The sequence below is a fragment of the Euwallacea fornicatus genome, chromosome 38 (assembly GCF_040115645.1).
Source record: "Euwallacea fornicatus isolate EFF26 chromosome 38, ASM4011564v1, whole genome shotgun sequence".
NCBI lineage: Eukaryota > Metazoa > Arthropoda > Insecta > Coleoptera > Curculionidae > Euwallacea > Euwallacea fornicatus.
Genome location: NC_089578.1, coordinates 1,227,177 through 1,247,881, shown reverse-complemented (window position 1 = coordinate 1,247,881; position 20,705 = coordinate 1,227,177). Strand labels below are relative to the sequence as shown.

General features: G+C 44.9%; 1 protein-coding gene across 6 annotated transcripts in view; it reads left to right on the top strand.

Moving 5' to 3' along the window:
* AdoR (Adenosine receptor) overlaps positions 1 to 20,411 on the top strand; it is a 29,798-nt gene extending 9,387 nt beyond the window's left edge. For 4 of the 6 annotated variants that reach the window (XM_066301274.1, XM_066301273.1, XM_066301276.1 and 1 more), the window contains exons 2-4: positions 7,293 to 7,898; positions 18,379 to 18,590; positions 18,646 to 20,411. In XM_066301274.1, the coding sequence (XP_066157371.1) occupies positions 7,487 to 7,898; positions 18,379 to 18,590; positions 18,646 to 19,704 (1,683 nt within the window). In that variant the 5' untranslated portion in view covers positions 7,293 to 7,486 and the 3' untranslated portion in view covers positions 19,705 to 20,411. Of the gene's footprint in view, positions 1 to 4,074; positions 4,083 to 5,048; positions 5,219 to 7,292; positions 7,899 to 18,378; positions 18,591 to 18,645 lie in introns of those variants that run through there. The other 2 variants (XM_066301278.1, XM_066301277.1) reach the window with 2 other exon arrangements.
* Positions 20,412 to 20,705: the final 294 nt, after the last annotated feature.

The window sequence follows — 20,705 nt, the reverse complement described above, 5'->3', positions numbered from 1 at the left end:
CTTTAGAAGTTGGTCTAATTTCGTCCCGCACCGTGGACAGTTCTGTCCCGGGGAGTTTTCGGGGGGAAATTACTTAGTAACTAATTAAAGTTGATGTTTTTATTGCACGACATTTAGGCATTTTTCCATCCAACATGGAGATGGAAAATTAAACGTGGTTTGCATGTTTAGGGCGAAGTGGGTCACGTCGTGACCACTTGCGCTTGATGGATAAGTTCATGCCAAACCTCAAAATAGTCATAACTCGATAGTGAGCTGGACAAGGCATTTTTCACTCTGCGTTAGTTCACTCCCCGGTGCAGGTCTAGGAGCTGAGTCTCGTCGAGCGAAACACCCCGTGATTAATGGGAATTTTGCTCGTCGCGTAGCTGCCCATGTTCGATCGTTCGAAATAGGTCGGGGATTGCGTCAATGAATTTGCGAAAATCGACGGTACTAAAAAGGTAGTACCGGGCGAGCAGCACCAACTGGGTAGTACCGAGCGGTACTGGCCGGGCAGTACCAACTGGTACTAACTGCGATTTTAATTTTGGTGAAACATGCCGCAAACCGAACTAGGACGAATTGAGCTAATAATAGAGCTTCCTCACGAACTTCTCTGAAGCTTTTTATGTCGCTCATTTCCTTAAGAGAATTGATCCAGAGTGAGAAAGGGAGAGTGGTTAATTCTGCTTTAAACAAAATATGTTATTATTTAATAACGTCCTGTGCAGTAACAACGCACTTTATAATTCAATTTGTGCAAAACTTATATCATGAGGAGACAGGATATGACCAATAGCGCACTTTGCGCTTTTACACGTCCATTGTTGCGTGATATTAGAGTAAATTGATGTTCTTGGAGAAAACCCGGTTTTAATTCAATAGCCGCGTCGGGTTTTACTATCCAATTTTTATATCAGATTTGCCTATAAACGGTCCTTTAGGACAGTGCGGTGCGGCAGTGAACCGACCCGTTATGGCCCTAGCGCGATAAACGCCCCGATTCTCCGCCGGCGGAGCAGCGCCGTCGTCGTCAACCGCCTCGGTTGTTTCCATTAAAATTTTGCGCGTCGACCTTCCGGAAAATCAGATACTTAAAAAAAAAAAATTAATTTCCCCCGAATTTGAATTTTAAGATCATGAGGCGTGAACTTTTTCAACCCTTTTCTCCACTGCGCAGCCGCGCAGGGATTTGTGTTTCGAACTTTGGGGGCGCGCACGGGGCGGCCCGCAAGTCAACGGTGTCCCTCCGATGCAGGACATCTATTCCCTCCTCTTAAGGGCTGTTGGAACGTGTCATCTTCCGTCCTCGAAGGCGACCTCGCCACGCCGCTGCTTCGCGACGTGTCACGTTGCAAGCGGCACCGATCATTCGCAAAACTCGAGGGACCATCTGGCCTGAAACGCTTTGGTGCAGATTGCCTGTTTTGGAATTTCTCTCCCTCCTCTGGCGACTGTGCGGCCACGGGCCTTCGAACTTGGGACCCCCTTGTGACGTTACCTCTGGACGGATCAAGTTGTAAAATTACCCCCCGCTACCCGCAACACTTGAGGGGCTCGGGTCGAAGTTCGTTGGTGCTGGTTGTCTACTTGGTGAAATGCAAATTTACAAAATTGTCCCTCACGTTAAAGTTTCTAATCATGTTCTATCTCGCATCTCTAAACGCGACCTCGCTACGCCCCTGCCTTTTGAGGAATTAAGTCGCAGCTTTTGCCGGTCATTAAGGGATTTTTTTTTTAATGAAATTTGTTGGCCTGAACGGCTTGACTTGGAGGTTAAGAATTTTTCCGCTTCTTCTGGCAACTATGCGGTCTAGGGCCTGGAAATGAGACTCCGCTCCGCCACTGTCTCTTGATGATTCCGATTGCAAATTGCATTAATTAATCACAAGAGTTGAGGGATTATTTGACTTGAAGTTCTTTGGTGCAGAGTGCCTGTATTTGATGTTAGTGTTCTTTTATACTTTCCTTTCCCTTCTAGCAGCTTTGCGATGTCGTATCTTCAAATGCGATCCCTCTAGACCACCGTCTCTTGACGAATCAACTTGCAAATTTGCTCAGTTTTTATTCAATAGTTGATCCGAGTTGTAGTATTCAATTTTCATGTCAGATTTTATTATAATAAAAAGAGTTCAGAGCAACATCACCGTCCCCGACCGTTTCGGCCCTTCTAGCCAGGAATCGCCAAGTTTGAACCCGCGCGCAGCTGACTTTGGCAGATTTTTCCACATTTATTGAATTTCGCACTGTTTTCACGATTTCAGGTAAATCTCCGACATCCGATGGCGTTGGAAAGCTCAAATAAAATTTTCGGTATTTTAACTAATTTAAAGGTCCACTTGATCAATTTCGTCGATCTACTACGCCACTGTCTTTTTAGGAAACGAGTTGGAAATTTTTTGTCGATTATTCACAAGGTGCCAGTTATCCATATGTCTGATAATGTTCGAATGCTTAAACAGAATTTTCGGCGCTTAACTGATCCACTACGCCACTGTCTTTTGAGAAAACGAATTGGAATTTTTATCAGTTGTTCATGTCTGGTAATGTTCGAACGCTTAAACAGGATTTTCAGTGTTTTAACTTAACTGAAGGTTAATTTGGGGAGTTCGCGCAATTTGTGTATTCAGCACCACCTTCTCGTTGGTATTCCAAAGATTGTGGACTCCCCGTTGCCACGACCCTGATTTTTTGCAAATCGTTTTTTCTAAAAACCAGAATTTTCGAAAGTTTGTGAGATCCAGAGGCGTATCGGCGTCATTCCCTGCGACTTTTACGTATTTTTACCTACAAAATTCAACTACAGAAACAATCGATTTCACTGATTTGTCGTTCCCGCCTCGGTACCGCCCTGGCTTTGTCATGGGCCAGCTGCCAGATCAGGATCCATTAACTGTCAATATTCTTGACAATCAGTGGTGTACCGCAGTTCTCATGGCATTCGAGTGCGAAAGATTTTTCGCCATGATTGTTTTCTGCACAAAATCTAAACCAGTGGCGTACGTTCTAAGGCCCTACGAATTTTCGCAATTTTTTTGGGGCCCGCCTGGAGTGACCTGGAATTGTGGTCGGGAACCTTCAGGTGCCTTGGGAGGCTCCAATTCGAAATGGAAAACGACCCGATGCCGAGGCTTTAGAACATCGAAATTTCGATTTGATGTCGGAATTAGACTGCAGAGGCGCCTCGAACGGGGCGTAAAATTCACAAAAATTCCCGGCGGCCCGGAACGCCGCTGAATGTCACAGTTTTATAAATGAAAAAATTGTTGATACTTGAAAATCGTGAAGTCCGTATTTGCGGTGCAAATCAGGGTACAGGGCCGGCTCAGATAATTCGTCGAAATTAATGAAAGTCTTGAGAAATTTCAAGAATACTCGTCAAAATTTAGAGCGTTCTGATGCTTTTTTCTTCGTCCTTTCCACACATGTTCCATTCTTCATTAGTCGACGAGCAGGTCTGGTCGTGTCGGCGAAGCCCCGGACAAATCCCCGGTGTTTGTCGTGAGGTTTTGGCCATGGCCCCTGCCTTCTCCACTGGACCAGAAGAAATGTCGCAACTCAGATACTTTTTTCGGAGGGAATTCAACCTCTTTAGATTGACTCCCTTGGACTATTTGACGATCTCCTGTAAGTGTCGCACGGCCATGAACTGATTCGTCTTGTAAGGCGCTCGCTTTACGTGCTCGTTACATAAGCGATCGTTATGAGGTCAGTAATAGTTTTACCGTATTTGAGGAATGAATATGTTATTTCCTTCTGTCAAGTATTACGAAAGCGAAACCAATTAAAAGATTGATTATTGAGAACGTGCTGGGCAAACAAATGTATACATTAGGGTAATGAAGAGCTTTAATTAGAAAAACGTTTCGCTTCATTAATACGTCTTTTGCCGCACAAGTAGATTAGTCGCGGACAACCCATCGACCCAGGGTTAATAATTAACGCGTTTTGTAACGACCCAATCATTTCAATTTAATTGCACTTGTCATGGATTAGACCAACGTATAATCAGGTTTGTTCTAACATTCGATTAATTAGTGAAAAAAAATTGTGGCTCAGATCGACAACAGTGCAAAAATGCCGGCAGTTCTATAATTTCGGTATTTACCGCCGTAAAATTGTATTACCGTTGTATAACGGTTAGTCAGGTTGTATTAGGACGTACGTGTATTTCGAGTAACGTTTTGTTGGGGTCGTTTAAGGGCACCAGAAGAAGCGAAACCGAGGGTAAAATCGAAGGATGCATGAGCGAATTGCTCCCCAAGTAAAAAAAAATAATTTTGGAGTGGGAAGGGCCGAATTCGGTTTCATTTGCTGCAACCTTCAAGCGCCTTCGTCGCACCCCATTGAAGCCGCATAGGGCCACGCGCTACCGTCACCAAGATATTTCGCGAAACTTGGTAACGTGGAGACGAGTAGAAAAATCCGCGCCATCACCAGTGACGACAACCAACCGGGTCCGGGCAACTGGTCGTCCGGATCACCTGATTTGGCCCCGTTTGACGTCGCTCTTCGGGGCCATTTTAAAGAAAAACTGCACGTTCGAGAATTGGACAATGTCTCGATGCGGAAAGTCAACGTTTCGAGCATTCGTTCGTCTGATAAACGTTTTGAGCTACTGCGATTTTGGGCTAACTTTTAGGATCTGCGAACGAAGCTTTCGCTGATATCAGCAAAGCGGGGAGTTTTGGAGGAGACTTCTCCAGCAAAAGACAGTCGAATTGTCAAACTTTCTGCAAATTTACCCAGAAAAGTTGGTCTTGGAACGACCTTTAGTGAAAATTTGCATATGTACCTTTTCACCACAAGTGATTTTCGTTTGAAACTCGTTTTGATTTTGAATTTGGTTTCGGAAATCATCTTTCGTCACTTTCAACGAAACGCCCTGCTCATGCGCGTATGCAGTTATTTTTTGGAAAATATTTTCCTCCCTAGGAAGTAAACGTCTTTCCCTCCCTACTCACGATCAACATCCAGGCATAATTCCTGCTCCTTTTTTTTAACGAAACTAGACATTGGCCTTGGAAGGATTAGGCGCGCGCCTCTGCGCCTTCCGCCAGCGGCGTGCTTCCGTCCAATTCCTCCCTTTCACTCCGTCACACGTTGGCGCCCTCCGATTCGCGTCGGCCCTCGAATTATTCCCGGGAGTAAAATCGCGCTTTCCGCCTCTGCAGGGCAAGAAAAGTGTTTGTTTCCTGGAGAGTGATAGTGCTGTTTTCTTTAGACAAATTAGGAGGTGACGTGTTATTTTTCTTTTATGTAAACATAATTTACTTTACCCAGCGTTGACGTAACACGTGCATATGCCACATTGGGGCAAATCAGAGTCGTCTAGGGCATATCATGAAAAAGCCCTAAATTTCTCCTTCCCCGGGGAGGTTCGCGACTCCCTGTATATACCGAAGTACTTGCCCGTCCCCCCGCAAATATTTGCGTAGAAAGCTACAACTTTATTATTTTATGATGGATCACCCTGTACTCAGATAGCAGTTCTCTGCAATATTACGTTCATAATTGTATTCAGTATTATGTGCGACGTACTACATTACAATTTCGGTTATTGCAGTAATAGATATGAATTATGAATCTAATGAGCTCTTAATAAATCATCATCGAAAACATCTAACGAATTCTAACCGGAATAGAGTGCTTCACTAGATTAGATAATAATTCTAAAAGTGTTATTCGTAGATACTTACATATCAAATTTCATATACTCGCATGTATATGATAATTAATAACTTTATGAGCTAATAACTGTCTCATTTCTCCTCCTCTCACGACCCTCACAATATCTTGGAACGGCGAACACACGCTCGATTCGCAAGAGTGATTGCCCCAATTCCGAATACGTGCTACGTGATCATAGCGAAGAGTGATTGGTCAAAAACCTCAAGTAGTTGCCGAGATATCAGAAATTGAGATATAAAATTTGAAAAAATTAAAAAAAAAAAAAAACAAAAAAAAAACAAAAAAACAAAAGAAAAACAAAAAAACACTTGGGAACGCTCCAACAGAGGGGCGAGGGGGGATGCCAAAAAGTTTGACGGGGGCACAGGTGCCCGATTCAGCGCTCGGCCGAATGCCGCTTCCGAAAATAGAATTTTCCGAGTATTTTCGAAAAAAACCTAAAATCGGAGATTTATTTTTTTTTTGTGTGGTAAAAAAAAGATCAAAGCCGCAACCACATTTTCACCCCAACTTCTCCTCGGCGGCACGATGGCGCGTGCAGATTTGCCCCCCGACCGTTTTCCCGTTGAAAAATCCGACGTGGCGTCCACGGGAGGGAATCGAGTTGGTGATGGTGGCCGAGGGACGAAACGTCGGGTGACGAACCTGAGAGCGGCTGAGAAAAGGTGGCAGCGAAGACGCGCTTGCGGTTTGGGGCTTTTTTGCCAAACGACGCTTAAAACCAATAAAAGTCCGATTTTTATGTGTTTTTTTTTTCGAAAATACTCGGAAAATTCAAATTTCGAAAGCGGGGTTCGGCCAAGCGCCAAACTACGCAGTTTTGCCCCCATTTAAACTTTTCCGCGTCTCCTCCCGTCTCCGAGATCTCAGTGGTGAGGGTCGCATCTGAAATGCCCCCCGGAGGGCGTCGAGTGGTCCAGTTGTGGCCATTGCCGGTCCACTCTTGCCTGCATTTCTCGTCCTGCCTGTTCTGTTGCCCTGCGGGTCCGCCCGAAAATATGAATAATCATAATTCGATTAGCGCTGGATTGGTGAATGCGCAGGAGTTTCGTTGTACAGGGTGGCAGCTCTGTACGAAAATTTCTTTTTAGTTTTTTTCCTTCCTACACTCGCCCTCAGAGCACGGATAACCCTGTATGATTTTTCGCGAGTTTCTGCACTGATTCCTTCACGGTCCCCTGAGTTGCAGGGGGCGCGTTTTACGGGGGGTAGTGGCTCGCCAGCCATGATTGTGTGCGGTTCTCGGCCTTCAACGGGTCGTTTGCCCTTGTCTGCAGGCCGGTCAAATGGGTTGCATGGGGCAGGAAGAGGTGCTGGTCAGTCACCCTCCTGAGTGTTCCGCCCACCAAGTGCAGGGTTCCGGCGTTTCATCAGCCCCATCGCGGGTGCTGGCGTGTCCCTTTGTCTGTTCGTTTAGAGTATCCAACTTTGAGTTCTTCAGATGCCCCGATTTAACAAACCATGAGTCATGTCGGAACTGACCTTCCCGACTGCAACTGAGCGAGACGCTAATCATGTTCGACCACCTGAGCAAATTTCTTGGGTTGCCGGGCCAGCAACGCTCCACGTTTACGTTTGCTGCCAATATTTCTTTTAATAGTCGATTTTATTCGTTGCAGATGTCCATCGTCCTGGACGACGCGCTCAACTTTCCGAAAATGGAGTTCGGTTAAGATCGCACCGTCCCTCGTCCCCCTTGCAGTCCACGAAGAAATGGAAACTAGGAGCTCCCACGCAGCGTCCCATCGAGAGATCCCATCTTGAAATCCAGAAGAAGAGCGACGCATATAGCCTCCTTGCACCCAAAAGAAAAATGAACACAACATCTTTCAAGGCTGCGAATACTTCCCATGACTATCAGACAAGAGAGCTGAACGTGTCTTATGTGGTTTCGGAAATTATAGTGGCCGTTCTGGCAGTGGCGGGTAACGCTTTGGTCATTTACGTGTTTCGGAAGGAAAGGAAGCTGAGGAGAAGGACCAACTACTACATCGTGTCGCTGGCCGTGGCCGATTTCCTCGTAGGACTACTGGGGATTCCTTTTGCCATTATGTCCTCCATCGGATTACCGAACAATCTGCACGCATGCTTGTTTACAGTATCGTTGTTGGTGGTACTCTGCACCATCTCGATCTTCTGCCTGGTGGCTGTGTCGGTCGACCGGTACTGGGCCATTCTGCATCCCATGGGGTATTCCCGGAACGTGCGAACGAAGACTGCTTTGGGTAAGTTGACTTTTCCACTAGCGAATAGGGAAACGGCATATTACATACCGGTCGTGTCGAGGATGCCGCTCTACGGGCACTATTGGGGCGATATCCCCGTTTCATGTTCAACGCGACGTTTACGGATTGGTTGCATATCTACCAAGTCGGACATGCGCAACGGTCACAACCGACACCGCTTCACCATTGGCACCGGGTCGTCGTTCCAAGTCTGCAAATCGAAATTGATCCGAGGGGGCTAAATCTGGCGAGCGGGGAGGCCGAGGGAAAAGTTCGATTAGTTTCGGCCATCGTGATGACGGAGGCATTGTCTTGATGAAACTCGACTTTCTTTTTCGCCAAATGTGCTCGCTTTTCCTGATTTCTTCGCTCGAACGGTGCAGTAAATTTCTATAATGTTCTGCCTTTATCGTTTTTCCTTTAAGGAGATAGTTTATAAAAATTATCCCACGTGCATCCGAAAAAACTTACTCCATTCCCTTTCCTGCGTATTCGTCCGCCAATACAGTTTTGTAAATTTGCGTAAACGTCCGGAGGGGTCAAATCTGGAGCGTTGCCAGGGCGACCGCTGCGAAATTTGTCGTGGAAGGTTCTACGACTGCGCCTAAACTGTGCCAGCCAATAGTTTACAGTGGTTAACGAAGGATCAGATTCTCTCAGAGTAGAATCTAACTTCGCTTTGATGTTGGATGCACTAAGACCATTCAAATAAGTCACGTGTCGATGACCAGCTTTTCCATTTTCACAAAATCTCCAAAAGCGTTCGCCAAAAATGTCTCCAAATCAACGTACCATCCTCAAATTTTTGGACATAGCCCGTTGCAACCTTAAGCTGCCCTGACGCCCTTCCAAATCGACGTAGTCGAAGAACCATTTTTGCGGAGCGTTAGGACCAAGTGGAAACTGACATTCCATTGGTTACGGATCGAGCCCCAGGCAAATGTATTGGAAACTCTCAGTTTCCGTCGGTAATTTTGTGTTCGCCAAGTAGAGTGAAACTGAGTGACACAAATTAAAAAAAAAAAACGAAGAGTGATCGTCACGAAACCTATTAATTTCTACTCCTCTGGGGAGAGGTCTGAAGCCTCTCCTCTTCCCCAGCGAATCCCCATCCTGTCAAACGTCCCCTCCCACCTCCTCATCTTCCCCACCCCTGTCACGCCCCTGCTACGCCCCCGCCCCTCCCACTCTCTATGCCCCTCCCCCTCGCACTTTCCTTGCGAATTATATGAATCCTCTGAAACATGTAAAAACGATAGCTCTATAGAAAATGCTTTCAGCGTGTTCACGTTTACGTTCATTGTGGGGACAAGTGAGCAATGCATTGCGTGAACAGGTGCATTAAGGTGCCGCCGCATAATGGACCTTCTGTGGCTCTCGTTTTACAACTTCTGGGTCCGATTACTCATCAGATTTGTCACATGAACAATTCGTACGCGCCATATAAAGGGGCGATCGGTCTTTCCTTGCAGTTTCGCATGGAGCAAATAAATTTAAATCTTGCTCTTGTACTGAGGAGGAAAACAACTTTCGAATAAATCGAAAATGCAGTGAAGTATAGTCAGATTGCTTTCTGCTATATGCTCAGGAATTCAAACTTCCATCCCAGATTAGCATCTCTTCACGAGATTCCTAGTGGTGATTCCGGCGGGAGGAGGAGGAGGGGGGGGGGGGTAACCTTTAGAGGTCTGTTACCGGGAAATTCCTCCATTTAACGAACTCTTGTTGCTTGCTAATTTGTTGCCACGACAAGTTCTGCTTTGCATTTGCTGGTCTCGCCCTGCACGGGCCTAATGAAGTTGATGAGAACTTCGTGGGTCTCTTATGATTCGTTCAGAGCTCATTTTCTGGGTTTGTGCTCGACACACAACATCAGAGGCATGTCTTTGATAGGCCGAGCTGTTGCCACTCAGGCTTTCGGCGGCGAATGGCAAATGCTTCAATCAACGCCCTACGTTCACGGTTCGCCCGCACCGCGGGGCGCCTCGTAAGGATCACGCGTCACCCCTAAAATTGTTTAGAGACCCAGGGTCGCCATATACAGGGTGGTTCAATGGGGCGTCAAAGTGCGATATCTCAGCACTTTCAAAACGATCAACAAATTTCGATTTTTGTCATGAAGATTGTGACACCCTGTATCTCAGTAACGAAAGGTTTGTGAGTACCGTTTTAATGAGTAAATCGTCATATTTTAATCACCTCTACGTGACCTTAAATTGTTTTTGTTAAACTTCGAAACGCCCTGTATAAATGTACAGGGTCCGCCATAAAAGTGCGGTACCTCCAAGCAACGTTTTTTTTCAATTTTTTTAAGAGATCCCCCAACTTTTTCAGATTTATCGTCAGATTTTAAGGTCGGTCCCTGTAAAGGGTAAAAAAATTTCCGTGTTACGAGGGAAAGTTCGAAGGTGTCGATAGCTGCAAGCGAAATCGCTGCGGTCCCCTGGCCGCCGCCCATGTCCGGATCGGCCTAATGGGGCCCCAAGAGGACCTAATAAGCTACGTGTTTCGCGCAAAACAGAGAAGTTGCAACGATTTTGACGGGACCGGTCAAATTTCGTGTTTTTGTGAAAACCTGAGAAGCAAAAATCGCCAAAGGGTGGTTGTCATGATTGGATTGAAATGCTAATCGATTATAGATATACTTGAGCTCTGTAAAAGCTCTCTGTAATTTGAAACTTAGGCTTTGAACCCGGCAAAAGCAGAGGCGGACCGCGCACAATTTTTAAGCAAGAACATCGAACATTATGTAAATTTGATAAGCTCCCGGATCTTAAAGGAATGCAACGATTCGGAGTGCTGTAAAGGTTCGTTGTAACGTGAAAAGTTTGCATTTAACACGTAAGTGCATTAGCAACCGAAACGAGGATAAAATAACAAGGAGCCCTGCCTGAAAGCATTGTGGTCCGCCAATGATGTACGAGGAGCGCCCCAGAAGTACCGGCGCCGGCATGTAAATGGGAACTTTGTCGTTAAAAATAATGTAAATTTAAGGGTGGCACGTTGATTTGTGTTTGTTTCATGGAGATTTTGTGAACATGGAAAAAATCGGTCATCCATACGTGATTCAATTCCTTTATTGAAATTTGGTCTTACATCAAAGAGCATCTCTGGGGGAATCTGGTTAACAACTGTGAAATACGGGGCGACAGCGTTTAGACACGGCCCTACGTGGCGTCAAGGCGAACTCCGCAGTGGCGTCGGTCCGATCACCCCCCCGAAATTGTGGTGAAAATTCACAAAACTGTCCACCATTGTCCCGTTATTTCCCACCTGGGGCGAAAGGGCGGTCATAACAGCGGGCTCAAAGGAGGGAATCGGCACTAAAGGAGGCGAACATCAGTCCACCCGCAGAAAAAAAATTTTCCGCCCGTTTAAGCGGAAAAGCGACCGCACTTGGCGAAAATCCATCAACTCGATATCGAACGCCCCTCGGCCTCCTCATTCGCCAGATTTGGCCTCCTCAGATCCGTTTCCATTCGCAAACTTGAAAAAATGGTTCGGAAATGGGGAAATGCAACATCACGGGGAAGAGTGCGTTAATCTCAAGGGAGATTATGTTAAGAAATAATGTCATATTGTCCATTTTTTTTTGAGCGTCCATTCCCGGATATTGAGGCTCAGCCTCAGGAGAGTGGGTTCTGCACCGCGCACCCCTTGCAAGTCTCTCGAATGGGGTAACATCCGCATTTTCAAATTCCTCGCAAAATTACCCAATTTGTGGAAACGCGAGAGTTACAGCAGACGCACTGGCAACACTTGCCGAACTCAATACCGCAATTACTAAATAGTAATCAAAACTTCGCAAATCCAGGGACAGCGCCGGAAGTCTGGCAACTCAGGCGGCGCCCGACGGCTACCGGCGCGCAGTGTGCCGCCATCGCATTATTTAAACAAAAGAACGGTGCGACGTTGCCGTTCGCCCGATTTCCTTAGTTTCAACGATTTTCACGCATTCTGGTTTCTGTAATATTTCGACGGCAACACAATATTGCTATAAATTCTTGTAAATGACGTCGTTTATATTCCCATACGGCCTCGTCCGTATAGCTTCTCCCGACGGCAAAAAATAGGTAAACTGGGACAATAAAGTCGAGTTACGCGTTAGGAAATAGATTCATAAAAATACATTTAAGATGTCGGCCCTAAAGTTTATCTGCGGTTTTATCTCTTCGGTCCTTTCACTGCTCACGGTTAATTGATCGCTCTCGGTCCTCACCATTCCGGGCGACGTTCCTTCCAGCAATTTGTGATGTCCAGAATTTTTTCATACTTTCAAATTTGAAATTGTCCAAGACGATTAATCCACGTCGCATCTTATGCACATCAGCTACATGAAGTCACATGCACGCGGCGCTAGATATGAGATTCATGGAAACAGATCGATGTGCATCTGGATCGAAACGAAGTAATGGAAAGTTCGCTTGGAAGAGATGCTTATTGAATATTAAACTGAAGCGAAGGCCTGCTCGTTCGTCACACGAAGTCGCTTTACACAAGATATTAGTACGCAAACACTTTGATGTTAAAGGTTGAAATGGTAATTTCCTTCCCTCTGCGGACCAAAGAAAAGCAGTAATTGTGGCTCTAATGGGGAAAAACAAAGGGACAGGTCTCTGGATGATATACACGATTAATCTTGGAAATTGGAGTATTTTGGCTGGGTAACTCCTGACGTGAAGTAACGTAAATTTAGATTTGTCTCGTCGGTGCCGCATGCAACTAAGAATTTACGATGTTGTCTACACCCTTGTACAGTGCCTTCGTTTCGAAACGGGCCAGCTTAAATAATTATTAATTCGCGACAATTTATGATAAAAAAAAACAGTTCATGTTGTGATATGAGGGGGGGGGGGCATTGAAATTAAAATTATTCCAAAAAAATAAAAATTCAAAGGGCATTACACTTAAAAATCAAAAATTGCGGCCATTTCCGGTTAAACCGGAAGTGCAATGTAACCGCCGTTAACGTCAATCAGTCGGCTCTATTCGCATACAGCTTCCCTCCGAACGTCAACTTTCTCCGTTTAAAAACAAAACAGTTATTAAGGCGAGCCACCTTCTTGAACCACCCGGTATAATAAGGTAGGTACCAAGGCAGGTTCATACGCGTTTGCCGTTTGATCGGCAAACATCGACAGTATTGGGACCCGTCATTGGTGCACGAAAATGGTCTACATATTAGAAAAAAGGATCCAATTAAAATTTATTTGCGGAGCGGAAAGTCGTTGCGCTCGCCGAACTGCAAGAGGTTTCAATGAGTCGCATCCAGGCAGGGGCACATTCGGCCCGATCGCATCCCAGAACTAGTTCGCGAACCTCAAGAAACGGCTCAACATGCGATCAGAAGACTTCACGGCCAAGGATTTTAAAGTGGAAATTCTCAAATTGAAGTTTACGGCCGTCTTGCCGCAGGTCCGAACTTATCTATCGCGAAGGTTGAACGATGTTTCGACTGGATCGATGATCGAAAATCTAAATTTTCTAAGAATTTGACGTCAAAAAAAATTCAATTCTACGAACAAATTTCGCAACGGACGGAGAAAAATAAAAGATTTAATTCCAACATTTGTTCCAGCGACGAATCTACGTGGATGCAATCGAGTGGCCCGCAAGGTCGCCCGACTTGACCCCCTTTGACTTTTCTCTCCGGGGTCGCCTTAAAACCAAAACGAATTATGAAAAAAGTGTTGTAATTTTTTCATTAATTACGTCGCAAAGGACTCGTTCGACTTTAGTTTTCTTTGTGCGACTGAATAGAGATTTTAACGCCCTTTAAGAGGAGGTACCACGTGACAGATAGCGCCATTTAAAATTCCCTACAACGTATTTAAAATGTTGATTTAAACGTGTGTACCCCCCCCCCCCCATACCTAAATTGACGTGTTTTTCTTTCCAAACCGTAAATCTTCGCAATTAATGACGATTTAACGTGGCTCGTTTCGAAATGAAGACACTCCAAGCTCCTGTCTGCACATTAAAAACAGATTTTTACACGGTTTGTCGGGGTCGCTTTAATTAACATAAATAATGAAAACAAAACTTAGTTGTTTAGCTGCAGTGCTCCCTTGCAACACTACACCCCTCGGTTCTAAAGTTACCCCCGCAATGCCCCATTATATCCTTTGGAGGGACAGCTGCTATGTCGCTCGTCAAGGTCCTGCGGAACAGGACCACTAAGCTGCGAGCACGGTCCAAGGCTTATGGCTGATGGTTCTTGGTGGTGTCTCATTGGTCAGTTCCTTGAATCGAATGTAGCATTGTCGTTAGCGATATTTTGGGCCGAAATTTAGCCTCCTCATGATCATAAATTTGCACGTATTACGTGCGCACAAGTAAACAGACTTCATGTGCGCTCATAGCTGTCCGTAAAAGTGTGCGATATAAACGTTTTATGGGATGGATGCACTGTCTTTTCACGAGGTGCAGCCTTTAAACAGAGGTGTCGGAGATGCTCTCGTCTCACCCGACGAAACTCATTTAATTCCTCCCACTACGAGAGGAAGGAATAAAGTGATCTTTTTATGCGATATGCTGGGGCTCCAGCGTGAAACAAAACTCCTTGAAAATGTACGTTTTTAGCATGTTCGTTCGGAAACGCAGGGCCGCATCCAGCCCGTTTCACGCGCGAAAAATCCGAAGTCGGCGAGGGGGCTGGGCGCAGGACCGGAATAAAATTAATGTCTTTTCGACGAGTGACTCGAAAGAAGAGAAGGCCGAAACGCGTGAATTTATTTTGGATCGTGGGCGTTTTCCGGCGATAAAATTCCTTCAACCCCTTTGGCTGCAGCCCTCCCCAATTTTTTTCCTTTTTTAATATAAACACGGGATCTTACCACGCCCATTTCCCTCCTTTAATCACACGATTATGAGGAAAATCTCTCTTGAAAGCGAAAAAAAAACAATGACGAATACCTTCTTAGTCCTGTCTGCGGACGATTCAGCAGATGCCGACTGTGTCCTGCACCCTCTGCCCGACACCCTCCCAGGCGATGGTAAAATCAGTCGATGGGATTCCGAATGGCTCAGCAGCCGGTGTGTTATCCGATTCCAATTTTAGCTTGAACATTAGCCGACCCATTTCGGTGGACCTTATCTTTCGGATATCCCCACAGGAAGTAATCGAACGGGGTTAAGTCTGGAGATCCCGGTGGCCATTCGATTGTGCCCCGTCGTCCAATGCGGCGACCCGCAAATGTTTCATCGAGATATCCCCTCGCATTAACACCGAAAAAGGGGGGGAGGCAGCGCCTTCGTGTTGAAATCGAGTTGTTTTAGTGGGTCCACTTCGTTGGGGCACACAACGGCTGGACCAATTCAAAACTTATAAAGTCCAAACAGCGTCCAGGTCTAAGGTGTCCTTCGAATGGCCCCGAAAAGCGGCTGTTAACGGTGCCTGCCCCCTGCATTTACTCGTCGAGGGCGCTGCGTATGAGCTACACATGCGCAGTGCGGTTTTTGCCGACTCAAAATTTTATCGGGTTTTACCGTCGCTTGGGAGGGCGCCGAATGGGGGGCGGGGGACACTTTCAATGACCTGCAGATAGGACTTCGAAGGTATTCGCCATTTTTTTTTTTTTTAGTGTGAAAAGACGCAAATTTTATTCGGGACTTTCGTCCAGCCCTGTATGTTTGGTCCAAACTTACTTCTACGAAAGTAAAATATCCGGAAACTTTCCGGCAGGATGGACCACTTAATGAACAGTGGCGTACCACGTCCAAGTTCAGGAACTTTACCGCTGGAAAGCAGGTTTCGGTGAAGAGCAAAGTTTAAGAATTTACTGCTGCCGGACGGGACTAAATTTGTTATTCACTTTTGGTACAAATTGGGCACGCTTAACAAGCTGAGACGTTCCCAATTGCTCCACCTAATAAACAGTAGCGCACCATGACCAGCTCCAGGGCCGTCAGTGCGGAGAATCAAGTATTAGAGAAAAAGTAAAATTTATTGCTTCCGAAAAAGAGACAAAATTTGTTTCTGGGTATGCCTAATGGGGTGATAAATTTACAGTTGGACCGTTTAATAAACAGTGGCGCACCATTTCCGAATTCACGGCCTCCGCCGAGGAAAACTGACTTTATTCGACGAAAAGTTAAATCTTGAGAATTTATTGCTCCTAAAAGAAGCAAATTTTATTTCTCAGTTTTGTCACAAATTTGGTACGTTTAGTGAGCTGGAAAGTTTTCAGCCGGATCGTTTAACAAACAGGGGCGGGTCGTGCCCACTCCACTGCTTAATTTTGAAAGATGCATGCACGATGCATATGGCAAATGTACATACATAAACGAATCGTGGTAAATATAGAGCCCCGAGAGCCTTGACTGCGCTGAAAATTTCGCAGGTGCATCACTTAATAAGCAGTGGCGTACCGCATCAGTAACGTGGTTGTTCAATGGACTAATTTGGGTCCTGCATCGAACCTGGATGTTTTATTTGAGGGTGAAGACCCTGAAAATGCATTCGAGCAAAGACATGTTTGGGGCACTTTTGCCATATACAGGGCGTTTCAGCCGGAGATGTACAAACTTCAATATGTTATTTTAAATTTAATTCTAAGCAAAAAAGTTAAACATTTTCAAATTTCCTTTGGACTCGGCACTACCTTTAAGTAATTTTTTTTTTTTTTTAGTTTTTAGCGGTTTTGTTTTGTTGTTCATTTAATTTTATTCATTTTCATTGCACAAGATGTCTTTAATGACGAGTTCTCCTCTGTCGAATTTCTTTAAAATACCGACAACCTCTTTCGAAATATTTAAAAAAATACACATATATACATATTAACTTTTATCGCCCTGTATGTCCTAAGCGAAGCCCTACCGAACGTATGTTCGTAGGGACCTTTTTGTTTAGAATTAAGTGTAGAATAACATATTGAAGGTTGCACATCTCCCAATACAACACCCCGTATGTAGTAAGTGATTGCGAACTAAAAGGGAATACCGGCAACGCCGCTCTATTTGGAACATGGCGCTAGTGTGGCAGCAATCCAACGACTCACCCTGCACCACTGCGTGTTATCCTTCGCATTGTTGCCGTTTCTACTGAAACTCTGTCCTTGGCATCGAATCGGAGAGTCCGTCTTCTGGAATTGCCAAATTGTGTTTTTTCAGACATGAATAATAAGCGGCCCAGACTTTTCCATTATAGATATGTCTGTGTCCAGAAATTTGCATTTTGTAGCTTCGCACGGAAGGTCTTGCTAAATATGGACATAATAATGAAAGGCCTGGAAATTATTCAATTAGGTGCCAAGACAAATCATCGAAGCCTCCGCACACAAATGCGACACGAAATGGAACTTCCAATTTATTAGTAATTCGAGGCGGTAACGCATTTTGAGTTTCTACGAAATTGATGGGTTCGGCTGCGGAAACATGATAAGGCATTGATAATCATCACTGGCAAGTTGAGGGTGGAAGAAAAAAGCCCCTTGACAGCGCCTTTGGGAAAACTGACAGACGGAGCGGCTAGGCCCGGCGTTTGTTTTGCGCCAGAAAAATTTATCAGCGTTTACCTAATTCTCAAATTTAAGAACATCACTTTACGCTCAAACAAATTGTACTCATCCTCCTCATAATCATCATCATCATCATCATTATCATCATCATTATCGTCCTCATCATCATCGTTATCACCTTCATAATCCTCACCATGGTCACCATCATCATCTTCATCATCATCATCACCACCATCATGGCTCCACGCCCTTCCAGGGTTTCCGCTTCGTGTTGTTCGCGCTCGGAAACAAAATCGTTTATTTGCGATTCAGCTTCTATAAACGCGCCTTCTTCTACTCCTTCTCCAATGCACCAATGGGGCTCTTCTGCGGCACATCGTCGAACACCTTATGCCGTTTCCAATTTCAGGTCTCTCAGAGGAATGTCACTATCTGCTGCTGTTTCGACTCTGTTGGAGATTAATTCCTCGAGATAAGAGCTGTTTTTGCCCGATGCACACGCGACCTCTAAATGTGGAGGCTACGTTGAGGTGTCTGGCGCACGTTAAATTCTCCACTTGGGGCTGTTGCCTTATTAATTCCGGCACTGTGGGGGCCCCTCGAGGTCTATTTTCTTTATATGTATAATATTGTTTAGTTGATGGGGATAAAAAACCACTTCTAGAGAATAAGGGGACATAGAGAAGAGTAATCTCGAAGCGAACACCATGCTACCTTGAATCTTTCTGAGGTGCGTTCATTTGACGAGAAATCCGGATGGTAAAACTCTCTAACACTCACTCGCGTGTCTGACGCTCTCGTTTATGGCTCGTACGTAATGTTTTACGCTCGTGCGTTAAACTCCCTTCTCGCGTCACGTATTATAATACGCCACTGGGGGCGCTGCGAGGACTTGGGGCAAATATAAATTATATTACTTTCGAATTGCATTAAATCACCTCGGGTCCTCTCTGTTCGCTCTTAAATTAAATCGTCAGCTTTTAGGTATGGAACTCTAATACGTATATTTTTTTCTATTTCAGTGATAATCAGTATCTGCTGGTTCGCTGGGTCCCTAGTAGGATTCATGCCCCTCATGGGTTGGCACCAAGGGAAATCCTCGGAGGTCGATTGCTTCTTCCTCAGCGTCATAGACCACCACTACCTGGTATTCCTGTACTTCGGCACCATCATCACTCCCGCTCTCGTCTTGGCAGCCTTCTATGCCCACATTTATAGAGTTGTCTTGAAGCAGGTTAGAGCATGATCCTCCGCCCTTATCAGTACTTCCAATATATTTCAATTTCCAGCTCAAGCAAATCGTGGTGATGAACCCGGACAAAGCCGGAGGCAAGACCACCCAGCCTCTGCCCTCCGGGGGAATGGTCAGGATGCTGGGGGTGCAGCAGCGTAACGAAGTCAAAGCGACCCAAAATCTAGCAATTATAGTACTGTTTTTTATGCTTTGCTGGATCCCCTTGTACACCATTAATTGCCTTATTGCCTTCAACAAAGACTTTCAGGTGAACTCGACTTTCATGTTGTCCTGCATCATACTCTCGCATTTGAACTCGGCAGGGAATCCGCTCCTGTACGCTTATCATTTAAGAGATTTCCGAGCCGCTTTGAAAGCGTTCTTTTGCAATTTATTGGGCATTGAGCAAGATGGCGAGCCGTTCCCGGCGAGACAGCCTTCAAACTTCAGCCAGTACCGAACAAAGTACCGAAGCTCGTCCACTTTCAATTCTCCCAAAAGGATCCTGGGATCGCACCAAGTGGGGGCGATAGTTACGAACTCGGCTGTTGTGGCTACAGCTCCTACTGGCAAATTGGATAAAAGCATTTGGAATATCACTGAAGACTCGGGCCGCGACTCCGGGTCGTCCCAAGACTCTTTTAAGGACGACTCCCATCATCATGACACAGTACTAATGCTGCGTCCAGCCACGCCATTCAGACCGAACGTTCTGAAGGCCTACGAAAAATCAGGGGGTGTCGTTGAATCTGGTGAAATTCCCACCAAAACGACCCTAAACAATGCAATTAGAACGCGCCATAGTTGTTCCAGCATGACGAACTACTTGAAATGCAGTAGCGAGAAGAGCTACTCAAGGTCCTCCCCTCAACTTACCAAAGGGCCCTTCGTGGTGGAAGCCAAACCGAATGCTGTGAAGAATGAGGAAGGACACCGGCAGAATTTGTTGTGTGCAACCCAGTCGCCTAAATACGGACAGAAATTGATGAGTCCTTACAGGATAGTGAGTAATTTGTTTAAAAATCAAAGGACGCTAAATCGAAGCTTGAGCGACTCAGACTCTTTGAAGAGACTAAATGGTATTACGACTGACTATTATTCCGTTCCATTATAATTGCATATAGTCAAATTTAGTAATATTAAGCGCGTTCCAAAGAGATATTGTTGCCATCGTTATAGTATAACCATTATACAAGGCGTTTCAGAATTGCACGCCACTATTTAAACGAGGTACGCATTTTTTAGCACAAAATCGAGAAAAAGGTGCCAAGAGTTATATATAAATTTCTTCGTACGCCACTGGTAGTTCAGAGTTTCCTCATAAATTACTTTATGAATTCAGTCAAATATACGGGGTTTTCGGATTATTTTTTTAGAATTCCACGATTCTTTGATTTGTTCTTGGATCGTTCTTTAACTACTCAATGAATTTCACAGTATTCGGTCACACCAATATGTAATTTATCTAACACAAAGGATCAAATAACCGTGGAGATGCTTTGAAAGCGCTTAAAGACATTACGCACATAAAGTTTCAAAGATCTATCTGCAGTAGATCAAGCAAAATCAAATAAAAATTAAATGTCTTCCTAATTTTCACCGTAACTCCGCTACTGGTCGAAATCGTGCTAATACGAACGTTTTTCTTTATTTTGTGCTGAAGAATACATACCTTAAATAGTGCCGTGCCATTCTGCAACACTCTGTATATTGCATAGCAGCAGTTATGTACCCTTTCCGCTCTTTTAATAATGTGAGTTCAGGACTCATATTTATTGTTAAGTAGCTATAGATGTTTAAAAATAAATTTTGTGAACCGGTTGGTAGGATATTTTTGTGACCCAATGCCGGATTCGTACTGCTCAGAATTCGACATATACTCTATGTACAGGGTTCGCATTTTTAGAGCTCAACCACGGTGATCATAGTACCGATAAAATATATAAGGTCGGTTAAATTGGGCCAAAATTGCGGAACTTAGAGCGTCATGTAAGTTATGATTCCGCTTAGTACCAATCAGCTGATCGATGACGTTCTCGTTTGCAACAAATTCTGAGTCAGTTTTGGTGCAAACCCGATTAAGCCTTTCATCCAAATAAACTTTATCGGTCTTAG